Genomic DNA, 17,721 nt, shown 5'->3' with positions numbered 1-17,721 from the left:
CAGACAAAACTACTAGAAGCTCTTCAAACCCAGCTCTATAAAGTAAAGCCACCATCATACTTAGCTCTCAGGGCACCCAAAAGCCTATGCAAATGGAATTTATAAAGGACTTAAGGTTATGGGTGCTCAGGGAAAGGCACTTGTTTTAAAATGCCTGGGAGATTAGAAATAGATAGTCAGGCCTGTCAAAGTTTGGATCTGTAATGCCCCACAAAGGCACATGTTCAAGACAGAACTGAGAAAAGGTACCAAGCCACTTGGCTAAACATAAATAAGAATTATGGGTTAATTTAAGTATAAGAGCTAGGCAGTAATAAGCCTGAGCTAATGGCTGAGCAATTTTAATTCTGAATGATTATTTTGTAAGTGGCTGCAGGACTGCAGACCATGGGAGCCAGGTGGAACCAGGAAAACTTCAGCTACAAACCACAAAGAGGAGCCTAGTGGAAAGTTTTAGGACACTGGGATATGTCTCTAAAAAGGATCATGGGATACCAGTCCTCTCCTTCCTTCCTCTCCTTTTTATATTCCACTTTGTGCTTACTGTGCTGGCTAATTTTATGTCAACTTGACACAACCTAGAGTCATTAGAGAGGAGGGAGCCTCAATTTAGAAAATGCCTCCACAAAATGCAGCTGTAAGCAAGCCTGTGGGGCATTTTAATTAGTGATTGATGGGAGCGGGCCCAGCACTTGTGAGTTGGGCCACCCCAGTGCTGGTGGTTCTGGGTTCTATAAGAAAGGAGGCTGAGCCATCCATGAGGAACAAGACAGTAAGCAGCACTCCTCCATGGCCTCTGCAACAGCTCCTGCCTCCAGATTCCTGCCCTGCTTGAGTTCCTATCCTGTTTCCTTCAATGATGAACACTGATTTGAAAGCATAAGCCAAATTAATCCTTTCTTCCCCAAGTTGCTTTGATCATGGTGTTTCATCACAGCAATAGTAACCCTAAGACACTCCCACTATGATATGCCTCCAGAGACTTAAAACAAAGACATTCAGTCATGACTACAATCTCCAAAACTACAATGCAAACTAAACCCTCACTCTTTATAATCTGATTGTTTTGTGTATACCGTTTCAGCAATAGAAAGCTGACAGAGAATCCGTGTCTCAAAAACTTCAGGAAGATAGTGTGCTAGATGCTAACCTTTCTCCAACAGCACTACTTCTTAACTTACTTTTCTTCAAGAATTATTGTGAAGATAATTTTCCCAATAAAGCTATCCTAATTAACTAAAGCTAACTCTGTAGTACTGTCTGCCAATATTACTGTAATCCATTTCACAAAAAGCAGACAGGCTCTTATTACTCTTAAACATTATTAGTTAACTCAAGCTAACAAGTGCACACACATAACAAGTTTACCAAGCTAAATTGCTTCCATTGCTCAGTAAATAAATGTTTGGCTAATAAGTTATGAAATATTAAATCACATAAAAATATTCACTGTGATGTCAAAGACATTATGAACTCTATGTATAGACTCTGGTTAATCAGTCTCTGGTATAATTTCAAAAGCATATTATCCTACTGAGAAATCAGTTATTATGATATCACAGACCTACAGGCAAAAGGTGCAGCGCCATGGTAGAGCACTTGCCTTGAATACCCAGGTCCCTAGGTTTGATCCACAGGAGCAGAAATCATGCAGCGAACTAGGTGTCAAGTACATTAAGACCCTTAACTAGTATTTCTCTAGGGACTGACAAACATAACAAAGTCAGCACTACAAATCTCAAGTGTTTTCTGAAAAGAACCAACTGATAGGCACAAACAGGAACTGACAACTCTTAGACCTCATTGAAAAGAGCCAATCACAACTTCAAATTTATCTTTAGAAAAATTACCAAAATGGGATGCTGGTAAACTACTTAGCAAGGCTCAAATAAGAGAAAATAAGCCAAATAATTATTAGCTATTATTTTTATCAGTTAGTTTGTTTAATACATCATTCTCAAATGCAAGAAACAAAAAAAAAACCATAATAGCTATCCTCCATTCATATTAATAAAAAGATGACAGTATTCTGTAACAAAGTATTACCACTGTCAAAGAATCTTCACATTGATGGTGACTTTGGGCAAGGAAATATGGTTTCCTTCCAAAAGGAGAAATTAATTGGTTAAAAAATAAGAATCCTGCACAAGTGACTGACAGTTTCATTATTGCTGCCCACAAGCCAGTGAACCTAATCACCAAAGAGGACAGGACAGATTTTCTTAAATTTATTTGAGAAGATGCTCTACAGAAATGTCACACACACACACAGAGAGAGAGAGAGAGAGAGAGAGAGAGAGAGAGAGAGAGAGAGAGAGAGAGACCTAAGAAGGCAAAAAAAATTTTTGTTTGAAATGTAAATATATCATAAAATACAAAAAAAACAAGCATACAAATCAACAATTCTGAGTCTCAATACTTACAGGATTTCCTTTACAGAGGAGTTAACTTTACAAGTATAAGAGGATCCAACTAAATTTAAATTCAAATGTGACTAAAATTTACCATTATCCAAAAAAAAAAAAAAATAATAATCAGAGTTGGCAAGATGACGAAGTAGGTAAAAAAGCCAGCTGCCAAGTCTGACAACCTAGGCTCAAACCTTGGGACCTACATGGTAGGAGAGAACCAACTTTTAAATGTTGTCCTCCATCCTTTTGTGGACACCACAGCACACAAGACCACAGAGAGACACACACATATAATAAATGGAAACAATTTTTCTTTAAAAGAGAGAGAGAGGGAGGGAGGGAGGGAGGGAGGGAGAAAGTGAGAGAGAGAGAGAGAGAGAGAGAGAGAGAGAGAGAGAGAGAGAGAGAGAGAGAGAGAAGAGATCAGTTCAATTTCAAATTCCATAAGCTGGCACAAGAAGATCATCTATATGAAGTAAGGTAGCAAGCAGTATAGATGAACAGAATACATACTCAACCAACGGCCATTACAGCCCATTTTCTAATAGCCTGGTCCTGGCTAAATGATCTATTCTCCCAGGTTCCCTTTCCTTAGAGGCAAAAGCTGTTCCCTCTGCTCATGGACTAATTGGCTAAGATCACATGAGGGTTCAGATCCTCTAATGTCTTCCCACCGGATCCCCTTACCCTGAGCTCTGGAAAGAAGCTATAATTATATGGTCTCCAGACTCATAATAAAGGCTTAAATTTATCTTCCCCAGATAAAGGCAACATTTCCTCCTCTAAGAAGAAACCACCACAACCACACATCCAAATTCTCTGCCCTCAAGGCCCAGCTGAAATCTGAATCCTCCCCAGCCACCCAAACATTACCTTCACCTTAAAGGTCCTAATTCTCAGGGTTCAGTGTTTCCCTACCCCAGCAATATCCAGTGCCCAGGGAATGCAGTCCTAGCTATAGTATAGGCACCAAGGATGGACATGACCTCTCCTTGCATTTAGACCCAACATCACATAACCAGCACTTCCTTGGCAACCTTTGTGCTTTCTAACCCATATTACAATTACACACAAATGCATTCAAACCATAAATAAGATCTGTGCCCTAAGTCACTACAAGAAGCAGGCTAGTCAGCTTCCTGATAAATATACAAATAAAGAACGAAGCTTGCAGAGCTCCTGGAGTACAGAATTTGAAGTCTCAGGATATGAAGGGTTCTAACAGGCCCAGGCATGGCAAACATGGCACCAGCAGGTCTTCTAATCCCCCTTCCCTCCTCCCCCTTCCCCAGACCTTGCTAACCCATCAGATTACATTCCTAAAGTGAGCAACTAAGGTCCATTCCATATCTGGTTACTTTCTTATGCTTGACTCATCCCTGAAGCTGAAGACCAAGATCCAACTAGAAAACATCAAGAACCAACAATCAAAATTCAGTATTTGGTTACATTGACTAACATGTCCAATCAGGACTTACCAGCTCATCCTAGCACAGTCTCCCCTTTTCTCCTTAAAAACCACTCCTCCAAAAAACACCTGCTACTGTTTTTGCCAGATCCAGAGGCAGCCACCCCTACCCTCCCACCCTCCAACCCTGTCTGTCCCCTGATGGTAATAAAATCTCCTTGGTATTGAGAATACAGTGTCTGGGTGTGTTCTGGGCTAACTCTGAGGCTCCTTCAGGATAGAACAAGTCTCCAGTACCTTGTTAATGAATTCCACTCCACTGGGTCAGAACATTCTACTTGCTGCTACATAGGGGAAAGAAATAACTTAATTCAAAAAGAGGAAATATAACTAAAATAAAGCTGATACAGGGCTAATCACTTCTGTAGTCTGACAGGGGAACCCTACTTCCCACCTTCAGCTAGTCCAAACCACAGAAAGGTGGATACACAAATTGTGTCCACCTCCTTCCATGCCTTAATCAGGAACTACAATGTCAAACTTCCCACACTCATTTTCCAACTGCCTTCCATGATGGTGTCTTCCCTCAGGTCAGGGTCTTAGTTGAGCTAGGTGTGGTGTGCACACCTGTAATTCTAGCACTCTTGTGGTAGAGACAAGAGGATCTGAAGATCCCATGTGAACATGTTTGGGGAGAGCCATGTTCCACATAGTGAGGTCCAAACCAGCAAGATTACATGGCAAGACCTTGTGGGGAAAGAAAAAACACCAAAACCAAACAAACAACTGAAGAACACGGATCACAAAGATCTAGCTACACCTCAATGTTAGAAAAAGGCATGGCTGCAGCTTGTAGCAGGCTTTCTTTTGGGCCACCAACCAGCCCCCCAAATCATGACACAGAAACATTATTAGTTGTGAATGCTCAGCCTTGTCTTAGGCTTATCCCACTGGCTCTCATAACTCAAATTAACTTGTTTCTCTTCATCTACATTTTGCCTCGGAGATTTTTTTACCTTTCTTTCATTCTGTATGTCCTACTCCAAGTCTGGCTGGCTGGTGGCTGCCTGGCTGCTCTCTGGCCGTCTCCCTCTCTTTCTCCTCATTCTCTCTTCTCTCTCTCTCGAGCCCTGATTCTTCCTCCTACTTCTCTCTGCCCACCAGCCCCAGCTATCCCTCTCCTGCCTAGCTAGCTATTGGCTGTTCAGCTTTTTATTAGTCTAAGCAGGTGCTTTAGGCAGACAAGGTGAAAAAACAACGTATCTTTATATAATTAAACAAATGCAACATAAACAAATGTAACACACCTTTATATAGTTAAAGTAATATTCCAGTTGGCTCAGGAAAGGAGCTAACATGAAATTATCCTTCAGAAATGAGCTTTGTAAGAAGGCCAAGGTTGCCATGATCAGGTCTTAAAGGGACAGCATTAAAAAGGGACCACCCATCATACCACTGACAACATGCTGGGAACTTAAAGGGAAAGAAAGAATTCCCTTTAAAACCTGCAGAGGCAATTCATCAAGAGGAATGGCTTAAATAAGAGATGGTCATCATGGATGGAATGATGGAGTGGCTAAGAAAATCACCTTCAGAGAAATCCTGGATGAAGAAAAACTGTATTGTTTTTCTATCCTCTCAGAAAGATATCCCCTCATCTGATTTAGTCTGGGATAGCATAAGTGAAGAGGAACATGGAGGAGGCAGGTACTGAGTAGGAGCATAAATTAGGGGCTGTAAAGCCACGAAACAGCCAGGATCCTTAACTCTCTGTCAAAGAGAAAGCTGGGGGTGGAGGTCACCTGATTTCTTCAAGCTTATAGCGTGAGTGCTTATAGAGACCAGCATCTTAAAGGGGCAGGCCCATGATCTAACAGTATGGAATACAGTAATTCCATATAAGGTGACTCTACAATATAAAACTTTCTTTATATTATCATTGTTATATTTAATTGTAAAGATAGTAAATGGCTTTACATTGCTTCAAAAAGCAAGAAATATTTTACTGTCAAGAATTATGGTATTCTTAACTCAGTATTAAAGAAAATGTTTACATTTTGAGGACTAAATGACAGTGGATAGGTACCCAGTTGTTTATAGTTATTATCGAATAAAACTTTGTTCTAAAATAGAATGACAGAACACATGAGTAAGGTCCAGTCTCAGCCTCTGGGCCAAGTCTACCTAGAATCTTGGTAGAGTTGTTGCATTTAAAAAGTCACTTCTGAAGTGAAGATGAGCAAAACAAAGATTTAATTTGGGAAAGTGATTTTTTTTTTTAATTAGTCCTTCAAAGCAATGATAGCCAATGGGAAAAAAATCACAAAACAAAGTATGTTTATAAAGACTTGGAATAGCGTTAACTCATGTTAATTATGTTACAGCAATTATAGTAGTTTATTTGAACAAAGAAAAGGAAAATGGCATGAGAATCAGGCAACTCCCAAACCAAAGCAGGTTCTAGAACAGTAACAGTGTGATGATCTGAAAGCATTACAGAAAATGGAAACAGCACTGAAAATGCCATTGGAGGCAACATAATCAACTAGTCAATAGCTTGCAACTTCATTGCAAGTTACTGAATTGGTTATAGGACCTCTTGAATAATGTTTAATTACTATGATTAAAGTCTACATTAGTCTATTGTGTCCACTGGTGGTACCAGGCTGTACCCATAGCCTCTGACAAATCTGACGAGTAACACTAAGACTCTATCAATTTCCTGATCTTAACCACTCCTTGAACTGACAGATCTACCCAAACTATTTTAACTCTGCAAATTCTGTTAGCTGTATTTGATCACAACAAAGATATTTAGATGTCCACGTTATTGTGCACATTAGTAACTAATTCCCTTGTAATTAGGCACAAACTCCACACACTTCCAAGATGAAAGTACAATACAGCAGAAATGTATTCCCCACTCCTTTTTGACAAGTCAAAACAATTGAAATATTTTTCATCCTCATTCTGGTAATTTTGTATATCTGTAACTTGCAATGTGTAGTTTTTACTGGTGCCCTATATTTTACATCAATAGCAACCAATAGTTTATTACCTCAAGAGAACACAACTCTGTTCTCACTCTGTAACAATGTGAAAACCTTCCTTATGGTCTTCAGCTAGTTAAGAAATTACAAAAAAAACTCAAGAACATTAATAGATCTCATTAAACCTGAGGCAATGACCTGACCAAACAGCAAGGGAGCAATACTGAGGCACATTCTGTTAATGTTTATTAAAAAATTAAATTTTAAATATTTATATATGTATTTTATGTAAGTTTTGTCTCATACATAAACGGCCAGCCTGGGCTACAGCGTGAGTTGGAAAAGCGCAAAGCTACACAGAGAAACCCTGTCTTGAAAAACAAAACAAAAAAATAAATAAATAAATAAATAAATTTTAAAAGCCTGTTTTGATTAGGAGAAAATCAGGGAGCTTAAAAGTATTTTTTATAAAAGCACTGTATCGTCAATACTTTTAAATGTCACTGTATCATGACTAGTAGGTTTGTTTGTTTGTTTGCTTGTTTGTTTGCTTTTTAGATTCAAGGACAACAGGTTGCAAGCACACTAAAGAATTCTCTGCCCTAATGTTCCTGAAAATACAGGTTGCTTCGCATAGAGCCACATCATTTCAAAACTAGATACACCAAAACAGATGAGAACGGATGTTAATTTAATCGTAGTCTTATCGTTTAAAATTACTCTTTACTGTTTGGGGGCGGGGAAGACTAAAAGAAAAGGCTTGTAGCAACGTCCTTATATAAAACCAGATTCGAAAACTAATATCAGGGCTTTCCAAACACTGTAACCAGAACTAGCAGAGGCTTCTCTTCGCACAGCCCTAAAATCAAGGACCAGAACAAAAAACTTTACTACTTTAGCAAGATGGCCCGTAAAATCTGAATTCTGAGGGGGCTGGGGGGGGGGGGGACACCATAAGAGAAAACTTTTTGCCTTGGGTCTGAAATGATGCCTCGGAAATCCCTCAGTCCCAAGGGCTCCCTAATTAATCGTGACATCTAAAGTCCAGAGTTTTAGCGTTTTTGTTTTTGTTTTAAAAACACACTACAAAACTGTGCGCTAAAAAGTAATAATAATAACCAAGAATTGCATGTCCCACGTCTGTAATTCCAGCACTCGGAAGGCTTCGAACGAAAGCTCAAAGACAGTCTGGGCTACAAAATGAGACCTTGTCTCCAAAAATAAAAGGTAAACGATGAAAAAGTCCAGACCCTCAATGACTATCTCGGAAACGGGAGAAAGTCACAGCCAAACGCCAAGTGCACAACAAATGGGCGACGTGACACCTCCACGCTGCAGCAAGGGCAGCACTCACCCAGCATTCGCCGGGGAAACGCAGACCGCGGGCGTTTCGAAGTCAGCAGCGCGACCACACACTCGCTCTGCAATCACTGAGCTCAACCTCTCGCCTAGCATCCTCCGTGCGCGCTGGGCGCCGCCATCTTGACGGAAAGAGGTCCGGGCCCGAGGTCCCTGCGCCGCTCGCCCAGAGAGAAGCCGGTGATCCAGAAAGTCGCTAGCTGGTCAACTCCGCACCTCTAGGGCTGAGTCCCCCCCAGCCATGATGACGCCGATTATCTCAGGCTGCCGATCAGGCCCAGGCAAAGCAAACTCACCCTCTCAGTCGCGCACAGCGGGTCAGGCAGCGCTCAAGACAGCCGCACCGGGCAGGGGCGGGGCAGCGGCGCACGCTTCGTAACCCGGGCAACCGGGCCTGGGCAGGTGTAGGGGGCGTGGTGTCCGAAGACGCCGAGGTCTCGGCCCCGCCCCCGAGCGGTTCGGAAGAGTGCAGGCTGAGGAGGAGACTGCCAGCCGCGGAGTTCGAGCCCGTCAGCGTCCCCCGGAGGAGTGTGCCTGGGGCTGGACGGCCGGGCCTCCTGCCGCTGGGCCAGCCTGTGAGCCACGCGGAGCCTCCCGGACGCGGGCGCCTCCCCTTAGCTGCCCGCCGCCCTGCCTGCGCCGCCGCCTCCTCGCGCGCGGGACTCTTCCCCAGGCCGCGAGCCAGGCCGAGGCGCTGCTTCTGCTTCCCAGCGTGCTTTTTGCATCGTTTGACATTGGGGTTGAGTTAAACCCCGGGACCCCCTCGAAGAAGGACCTGTTTGGTTTTTGTTGTTATTTTTTTGTTTGTTTCCAACATGGCAGCCTCCAGCCGCGCACAAGTGTTAGATCTGTACCGGGCGATGCTGAGAGAGAGCAAGCATTTCAGCGCCTACAATTACAGGTGACCCGGGGGGAGCGCCGGGAATGGGATGCCCAGGTCTGTCTCTAAGGGTCGCGGAGCAGGCGCCCGCAGCTTGGGTTAGTGACAGGTTCCGCTGCCCTGACGCGCACGTGCAGCTGTCCACCCCCAGGTGTGACCCTCGGAGCCCGGGAGGGGAGGAGCCAAGGGCTTGCCCTTCAAGTCCTGGGACATCTCCCCTGAACTGACTGACACCCAAGTTGGTGCTTTAGGACCCTTGGCCAGTGTCTTGTTTCTGCGATCCGAAACGATGGGCGTGAAGCCGCGAGTGAGAAAAGTTAGGACAAGCAAACATGTGCCGTACATGAAACTTTCCTTGAGAATACGACTGGAAGCAGTCGCTGGGAACCACGTGGCCGCAGAGCTGGAGGCTTGCTCTGGGCCCCCCTTTCATTTACTCCGGTGTTTTAATTCGCGACTCTGGGGCCAGGGACCAGAGCAGCGTTTCTCAACCTGTGGGTCAAGACCCTCGAAAATGACTCTTTCCCCGGGGTCGCTTGAGAACATTTGAAAACACAGATATTTACATCATGATTCATAGCAGTAACAAAATTACAGTTATGAAGTAGCAACAGAAATAATTTTATGGTTGAGGGGGTCACCAGGACATAGGAACTGTATTAAAAGCTTACAGCATTATGAAGGTTAAGACACTGAATTAGAGGATAAAGGAGAGGGAGGGAGTACATATACAAGAAATGTTAAAGGTAAGAGGAGTTGCTAAGCCTTCAGAAACTGAAATGTTAGTTTATCCTGCCTCACCAGACTGAGATCTTCCCTCTAGGTCCTAGAGTCTAGGACCTATAACAGCAAGAAAACAAGAGCATCAGTTCTTCAAAAAAGAAATTTAAGTTATACATAAATGCACAAAAATCATGCATTAATGGGGTGCCATATGTGTACCTCACTTTCATGCAATAAAGCTTACATTTTTAAGCCAGCCCATTTTTTTCCATGCCTGGCCATTCCACTACTTGTATATGAGCCCCTTATACTTGTTAGAAGTTCTCCACCTCAGAGCCCCCCCACCTTCTCAATTTCTGCTTCTTTGGAATTTCTGACCCACCATTTCAGTAGAGCCTTCAGGGTTTTTCTGAGATGTGGTGTCTTACTGACTAGTTACCTGAATCCTCTGAGACTGAAGCATACTCCTGAGAACAAGAATCGGATGGAATCAGCTCATGTTTCTTTAATGGATTACTTATTTACAGTTATTTCCCAAGTGTTCACAAGCTAGTCTTCACTTTTTACCATTTCAGACATTATTGATGTCGTACCCTTAGGTAACTGACTAGGCTATGGTGTCCTGGTGTCCCCTAACTCCTGAAACAGACCTGGTTCTAGGTGCACCCTTCTCTAGAAATTGAGCTGCAAGGTCCTGTGATGGGCAGGCCATGCACAACCTCAGTCTGTGGACGGATGCACCAAATATCTCCAGCAGTAATTCATCTTTTAGAAACCGACTGAGAAATTATACTTGTCCTGTCAACTTGAGAGCAGCATTGGTTGTGCTAGTGAGCTGATACCCACTAAAGACATGGTTAAATTAAACATGGTTTTACTTGATGACTTTGCCTTTGGAAGATAAAAGATATAAACACTAAACCTGCCAATGGATGTTCCATAAATACCTACTGCTAAGTACTTACAATTGATGGAATATAGGAAATTTGGAAGTAAATATTTGGAGTGTTCCCCACAGTCTAAAAGATGTTCTGTCTCAAGAATAAACATGGAAGGAATAAACAGAGACTAGGTCACACTAGAGGGCACATCTGGGAACAGACTGTATAAAACACAGGAAGCAGCCCTCAACAGAGATTGTAACCTTGGAGTTACTCGGCCTCTGAGATTCAGTTTTCTTCATGGCAAAACTAAGTCATTGGACTAGACAGCCTCTTAAGGGTCCTTCATTTCTAAACTTGCATCTGGAAGTGACTTAAAAGCCGATCAATACACCAAACATTTTCCAAGTCCCTAGGAGTAAACTGAAAATCGTTGGCTGTTCCTAATAGAAATGTAAAACTGAGCTTCAGCATAAGCAACTATATGCTGATAAGCACTCTAAGAGTAGTCTGTGCCTCACACCAGATGTGTTTTCCACGTAAATGTAGTGGTCACTTTTACCAGATACCATTTATCCAAAACCTGAGAACCCTGCCTGCATTATCATTATGTCCCACGAAAATAAATCTTGCTTCCTATAAAATATGTCTGCCTCTCCAATACTCTGTAGAACTCAAAAATAACTGCTTCCCTCCTCTCTCAACTGAACACTATTTGTCATCATGGCAATCACTGAGAGTATCCATTGATCACTTCCATGTTTTCTGTTCTTTATGTCTATTAGCACATTTATTTTTGAAAACTTCATGAGGTACTGTTTTTATGAACTAATCAAAAACCAAGCACTAGAGACGCTAAGCTATCAAAAGTCATGAAGCTGATGCTAGATGACCAATCCAGAGAGCATTGTTGAGCCAGGACATGGTGGGGCACAACTGTAATCCTGACACTCAGGAGGCAGGAAGATGAGTTCAAGGCCAATCTGGTCTATACAGCAAGTTCAAGGCCAGCTTGGGTTACATGATCCTATGTCTCAAAAATGAAAAAAAGGCATTAGTGAAAAATTTGTAAACAACCCAAAAGTTTTGATGTCTAAAGTAATCACAGTGCTGAACTATTTTGTAAGACCTGTACCTAGGCCTCATTTCAATAGCCTGGGCAGGTTTCATCCCAGCACCAGCAAGCCTCACTCACACACCCTGTGTTCTTTATTGTTTCTTTCTTTCCCCTCTCTCTTTCTCTCTCCACCTCTCTTCCCTCTCCCTCTCCCCATGGCTCAAGAGCTAGGATTAAAGGCTTCTACCAAAAGGCAGCCACTTGTCATTTCTTAAATGTACCATGTCCTTTGGTCCTCAGACCTTTGAAAGCCCTCCTCTGTCTAGCACGTCCCTTGTCACCCCTACCCTGAATGCCTTCTCTTCCTTAAGATACTGTAGTATGCTATGACCTCTGAACATTGCTTTTCCCCATTCACTTCATTGCACAGCCACCAAGACATCCAAACAGACCCCCTTCTTAGGTTCATTTAGCTTAGTGCTTCTAGAAAACCTCTGAAGTTTCCTTTCCCCACCACTGAATCAGGCCCCAGAAATACAAAGGTGAGCGTTTTGGACTTGGCAACCCATGTTCTCTCAGTAGCTAACAGGAAGGTTTTTTGCAGCCTGTTGTGATAGAAGGTTGGGCAGGGTGTCGAATCAGCTGGAGGACCTCCCAGACATTGGCATCAGATCAGCTGCGAGCTCACCAGCATAAACTCAGGTAACTACAAGCAGAATATTGCAGCTCAGATGACAGACATACCAGGATTTGTAGTCTCCACTGTGGAACCTGGGTTTTGTCTTAGGTGAGAAGCAGCCAAGCCACCCTATTGTGATTTCAAGTTGTTAAGTGACAACCAGATCTGAGGATTAGGTAAGTTCCTTTGGGCAGCAGGATAAGAGTATCTTGAGCTAGAAGTGAAGACATTAGTAGGAGTTGATTGTAATAGTGAGAAGAGCAATTAGAGAACATAAGAAAACAGACTTTTGTAGGAGAGTATTAGAACTCTGATGACGCAGTCTTATTATTCAATTATTCTATTGCTGTGAAGAGACACCATGACTAAGGCAGTTCTTTAAAAATAAGCATTTAATAGAGGCTTGCTTACAGTTTCAGAGGGCCAGTCCATTATCATCATGGCAGGGAGCATGACAGCACACAGGCAGACATGGTGCTGGAACAGTAGCTGAAAGTTCTACATCATGATCCCCTGGCAGCAGGAAGAAAGAGACTGGGCCTGGCCTTTGAAACCTCAAAGCTCACCTAGAAGGCCAACAAGTCCTCCAACAAGGCCACACCTCCTAAGCATTCAAATGTGTGAGTCTGTGGAGGCCATTCTTATTCAAACTACTACAGGCACCAAAATAGCATCAAGGTGGGTCTAGAGTATGGCCCAGGAAAGGGGAAACAGATGCCCTGCCATTAACTGACTAAAACAGTAAAGAAATAGCTGGTCTGAAGAGATCTTTCACTCACTTTGGGAATGTCCCCAAGAAGGAATGGAGCCCAGGGCACCCTGCAGAAGCAGGTCATCACAGCCTGCACCTCAGTAGCCCCAGCACCCAAACAGCCTGAGCCACCATGTCCACGTAGCCCTCGAGAGTCTCCAGCATGCTCTGTCCTGCACTTTCTCTTTTTTAACATTTAAAAATATAGACTTTAATAAGTGTGATCAGGTCAGCTTGTGGAGAAACTGACATAGATACAAAAGTTGGAAATAAAAGTGACCATACAGAGTTTCTATACCTGATTCATTTTGCAGAATATTTATTAAGGTGGTTTAATGTACAGTTTTTGATTTATTGTTTTGAAAGGCCTTTATTGTAAAGTTATGATTTTATCTGATGAAAAACAGCAGTCACAATGATCATTCTGGACCTTCATCTTAGATAAGTTCCATTTCTTCTTGGGACAATGGTTCTCTTTGTATTTCTAAGATACTGTTCATATTATTTCTGCATTTCTGGTGGTCCCTAATGCATCAGCAAATGTTGGGATATACTTGCTTTTGAATGCTGTGATGTTATAGAAGAGTGCGAGTAGCCCAGCTTATCTCAAAGCTTCTGAGCCATTGAGTTTAGGATCATCTCCTGGGTCAGGGAACCTTATTAATGGAGCATGTGTCTTCAGTCAGGGAACCTTATTAATGGAGCATGTGTCTTCAATCAGGGAACCTTATTAATGGAGCATGTGTCTTAACTATTGGCACAGCCTTACTGGCTGACACCATCTTATGCCTGTCATAACCCCTATCCCCTGCACTTCTTAATAGATACAGGAATGATTCACTGCCTCCTTTCCCCATATGCCCACAGATCAAGAACCAGAGTAAATTGGAATGAGTCTGTCAGGAGTCATACTAATACCAACCGAACCTTTCTAAAACAAGGATAAGGAGGTGGCTCAGTGCATAAAGTGCTGAGAAAGCATGAGGCTGTGAGTTCAGATCCTAAACACCCAGGAAAAAGTCAGATGCAGTAGCAGACAAATGTAGTCCAAACACTGGTGAGGTGGAGACAGGAGGGCCCCTGGAGTACACTGGTTATCCAGTCTAGCCAGGTGCTCAGCTCCAGGTTCAGTGAGACACTGTTTCAAAAACTGAAAGAAAAAAAAACAAAACAACAACAACAACAACTAAAGGAGACCCTGTAACATCAGCCTCTGGTCTGCATACATGACAGAGCAGGGGGGAAAAAAGGTGAAAAAGAAGGCCTTGATGCCAAATAGTCTTTACCCCTTCGAACAAACTGAGAAATTCCTAATAGCTCTTCAACTCTGTGTGTGTGTAAGTGTAACTACAGGGCCTGAGAATAGATAGAATCTAAACATAGGATGGCCAGCTAGAAAAGATTGTGGTGTGGTTGTGCATAAGGACCACCTCAGAAACTAGCAGAACTACCAGAAAATATGTGCCTGAGTGCTGAACTGTAGCATATAGTGGTTTCCAGGAGACACTTCCTATTGATGATTTGGCTGCCACTTGTTACACTGTTGTAAAAATATGCTTCCATAACACTGTGGTGCTCATTTCAACCCTTTGGGCATAACTCCACTCCATTTTGATCTTAATTCTGTGTATCATTTCTTCCTTAGAAACTTACATACACTGCAGTGCCCTTTGTTTCTATAAAGGTATCTTCAGCCCTCCAAGGGTAACCTTGGCCTTATTGTCAAACCACAGCCTCCTGCTACACAGCAGTTGCTAATAGTGGGAAACTCCATCCCTCTAGCCTTTCTCACCTCTCCCTTCTTGACTGAATTAGAGCTCCCCAGAGCCCACCCAAGTGCCATCAGGTTAGTGAGTAGGGTATTGTTCATGGTGCATTCTTGCTGCTCTTGCCTTCCTTGTGTGGGTGCTAAGGATCAGACTCAGGGCCTCCATATGTGGCAAGCTCACACTCCACCCTGCATTACAGTCCTCACCCCTGGTGTGTTCTTAAGATTGTTAGGGTTTTTTTATCCACTTCAGTTTAAAAAGGGAACTCCTTTTTTTCCCCTCACTTTAAGTCTTGAAATAATGCTTTTTAGACATAGGTAAATCATTACTTACTGGAGAAGACATAAGAATCTCTTTTAAGCAGCCAATTAAAAATTTTACTGTGAAATGCTGAGCAAATCATACATCTTGGTGAAAACTATCTTTTCTGTTGCAAGTTGTACAAAAGCATAGTTTTTAAAAGAAAACCATTGCTTTATTAAATTTTCTAAGTTCCTTGCAAATTGTGCTTTAATATTAATTCTGAGTTCATGCAGTTGAGCTCATGCATACATAGCCTGTGGCACTTTGTTAGGAAGAATCTTTGTGCTAGCCCTTTTTGTGGTATGCCACAGACAACTGGAGGCAATTCATGATTGCTTAAATTTGTGAAATATTAATTATAACCAAATGTGGCTGAAGTTTCAAAAACTGATATTTTTTCTCTTATAGTTGCTAAAGTTGCCATATTGTATGAATGTAATTCTGAACGGTTTTATTAAATAAGAAACACAGAGCCAAATGCAGAGTTAAAAGCCCCAGAGGTCAGAGAGCAGTAGCTAAGAGCTGAGACCAAGACCACCTTCTTACCACCCGCTGCCACTGCCGTTCTCCCCCTCAGAAAGAGACCTACTTCCTGTTTGTCTGTCTTTTTATTGACTTTCTATTCTGCCTTCTCATTGGTTGTAAACCTAGCCACATGACCTCCTCGTCACTGCCTGTCTATACAGACCTCCAGGTCTCTATGATTGGTATTGAGATTAAAGGCGTGTGTCTCCATGCTGGTGGTGTCCTTGAACACACAGAGATCTGCCTGTCATGTGATCGGGATTAAGGGTGTGTGCTACCACTGCCAGACTTCTGCTAGATGGCTTGCTATTAGCTCTGACCCCCAGGCAACTTTATTTATTAACATACAAATAAAACCACATTTCAGCACAAGTAAAATATCACCATAATATTGGTTAATGGTTTTTGAAAAATAAGTTAAAATTACATAGTTATTTTGGAGGTACTTTGACAAGATCACATCCATCAGCTAAATTTGGGGATAGAATAAGTGCATTCATTTTTACTCTAGACTAGATGATAGGAGGAAGTAATTTGAAAGTGTTAGAGGTAGAGCTGGAGATGTAGCTCAGTTGGTAAAGTTTTCCCAGTATGCACAACATGCCGGTTTTGATCCCCAGCACAACATTCAAAAAAAGTAGAAGGATGCGGTGTGATACCTTTTAACTTCAACACTTAACATGTAGAGGCAGGAGGATCAGAAGTCCAAGATCTCAGCTACGTAGCAGAATTCAAGCCCACATTGGGATACATGAGACCTCCAAAACAAAAGTATTAGGTCTATGTGTGTCATTGCTGATTTTTTTTTTTTTGCCTTTGAAAGTATCTCCAAGTTATATTTATTCTATCTATACTTCAACTTAGCGTTTCTACCCTAATATGAAAAAGCATACTATAAAATGAAATGTTATTTAAAAATAAGTGAAAGAATCAAAGCAAAGAGAAAATGGAGGTAGAAAATAAAAAAAAAAAGACTACAATATGCTATTCCATGTAAATAAGATGCTTGTTAAGTGTCTTAAAGGTATTCTGCATTGTAGTCAAGTAATACCATTTGTTTACAAACTATTCTGTTTGAAAATGACAGTAATGAAATAATAGAATTTTGATTGCCTTTCACACTCCAACAATAACAAAATACAGACTTCACTAAGGAGAAAGGGTCTTCTATGCCATACCTCTTATCCTGTATGACACTTTTCCTGTCCTTGAACTCCACTCCATTAAGTATAGATTTTTACATTTGTCTTGGCGCTTATTTACTCAATTAACTGGTACCTAGTAAATTTAGTAAAATTCTACCCATTAGTAAAATCACATAGGGTGCACGAACCAAGCTATGAATTTGTAGATTTGTAGAGTTCAGCTAACAAGAGACCAGTCCTCAGAATATTGTCTGATCAATAATCAAAATACCTGGAACAGGGTTCATACAACTGGGTCTCCATTGCTTATTTTAAGAAGCAGAATAAGAGTTACCAAGATCATGTTAAAATGGTATTGCTGTGGCATCTTAATATCTGTACAGCTTGATGAGCCCTCAGAGTTCAAGAGAAATGAAATCATAGCTCAAGCTTTTGAATTTGCTTTTACATACTGTTTTTTGGCATTATGGCTTGAGTACCATGAATGAGGCAGTCTTGATTATATTTAACATGTAGACACTTTTTCTTATCATTGTTGTATAATGTAGTGGTTCTCAACCTTTGGGTCATGACACCTTTGGGAGTTGAAAACCTATTTAAAGGAGTCACTAAGACTATCAGAAAACACAGATACATTACAATTCATAACAGGAGCAAAATTACAGTTATGAAGCAGCAATGAAAATTATTTATGGTTAGGAGTCACCACAGCATGCAGAACAAAACAGCATTAAAGGGTTGCAGCAGTAGGAAGGTTAAGAACCACTGGCTAAAGTATACAACAATTATTCCACAGCATTTACATTTAATTAACTATCAGGAGCCATCTCGGGATGATTA

The 17,721-nt window shown here is 41.8% G+C and overlaps 2 protein-coding genes across 9 annotated transcripts in view; one reads left to right on the top strand and one right to left on the bottom strand.

Moving 5' to 3' along the window:
• Window positions 1-8,800, bottom strand: part of Fars2 (phenylalanyl-tRNA synthetase 2, mitochondrial) — a 448,933-nt gene extending 440,133 nt beyond the window's left edge. For 3 of the 8 annotated variants that reach the window (XM_076573179.1, XM_076573178.1, XM_076573182.1), the window contains exon 1: window positions 8,164-8,424. The gene's annotated coding sequence lies outside the window, so the exon portion shown is untranslated. Of the gene's footprint in view, window positions 1-8,163 lie in introns of all 8 variants that reach the window. The other 5 variants (XM_076573181.1, XM_076573185.1, XM_015990774.3 and 2 more) reach the window with 3 other exon arrangements.
• Window positions 8,801-8,811: 11 nt separating this feature from the next.
• Window positions 8,812-17,721, top strand: part of Lyrm4 (LYR motif containing 4) — a 130,127-nt gene continuing 121,217 nt past the window's right edge. The window contains exon 1 of the mRNA XM_006972766.4: window positions 8,812-9,069. Coding sequence (XP_006972828.1) covers window positions 8,984-9,069 — 86 coding nt within the window. The 5' untranslated portion in view covers window positions 8,812-8,983. The remainder of the gene's footprint in view (window positions 9,070-17,721) is intronic.

Source organism: Peromyscus maniculatus, chromosome 5 (assembly GCF_049852395.1).
Source record: "Peromyscus maniculatus bairdii isolate BWxNUB_F1_BW_parent chromosome 5, HU_Pman_BW_mat_3.1, whole genome shotgun sequence".
Taxonomy (NCBI): Eukaryota; Metazoa; Chordata; class Mammalia; order Rodentia; family Cricetidae; genus Peromyscus; species Peromyscus maniculatus.
This window is presented reverse-complemented; position numbering and strand designations above follow the sequence as displayed.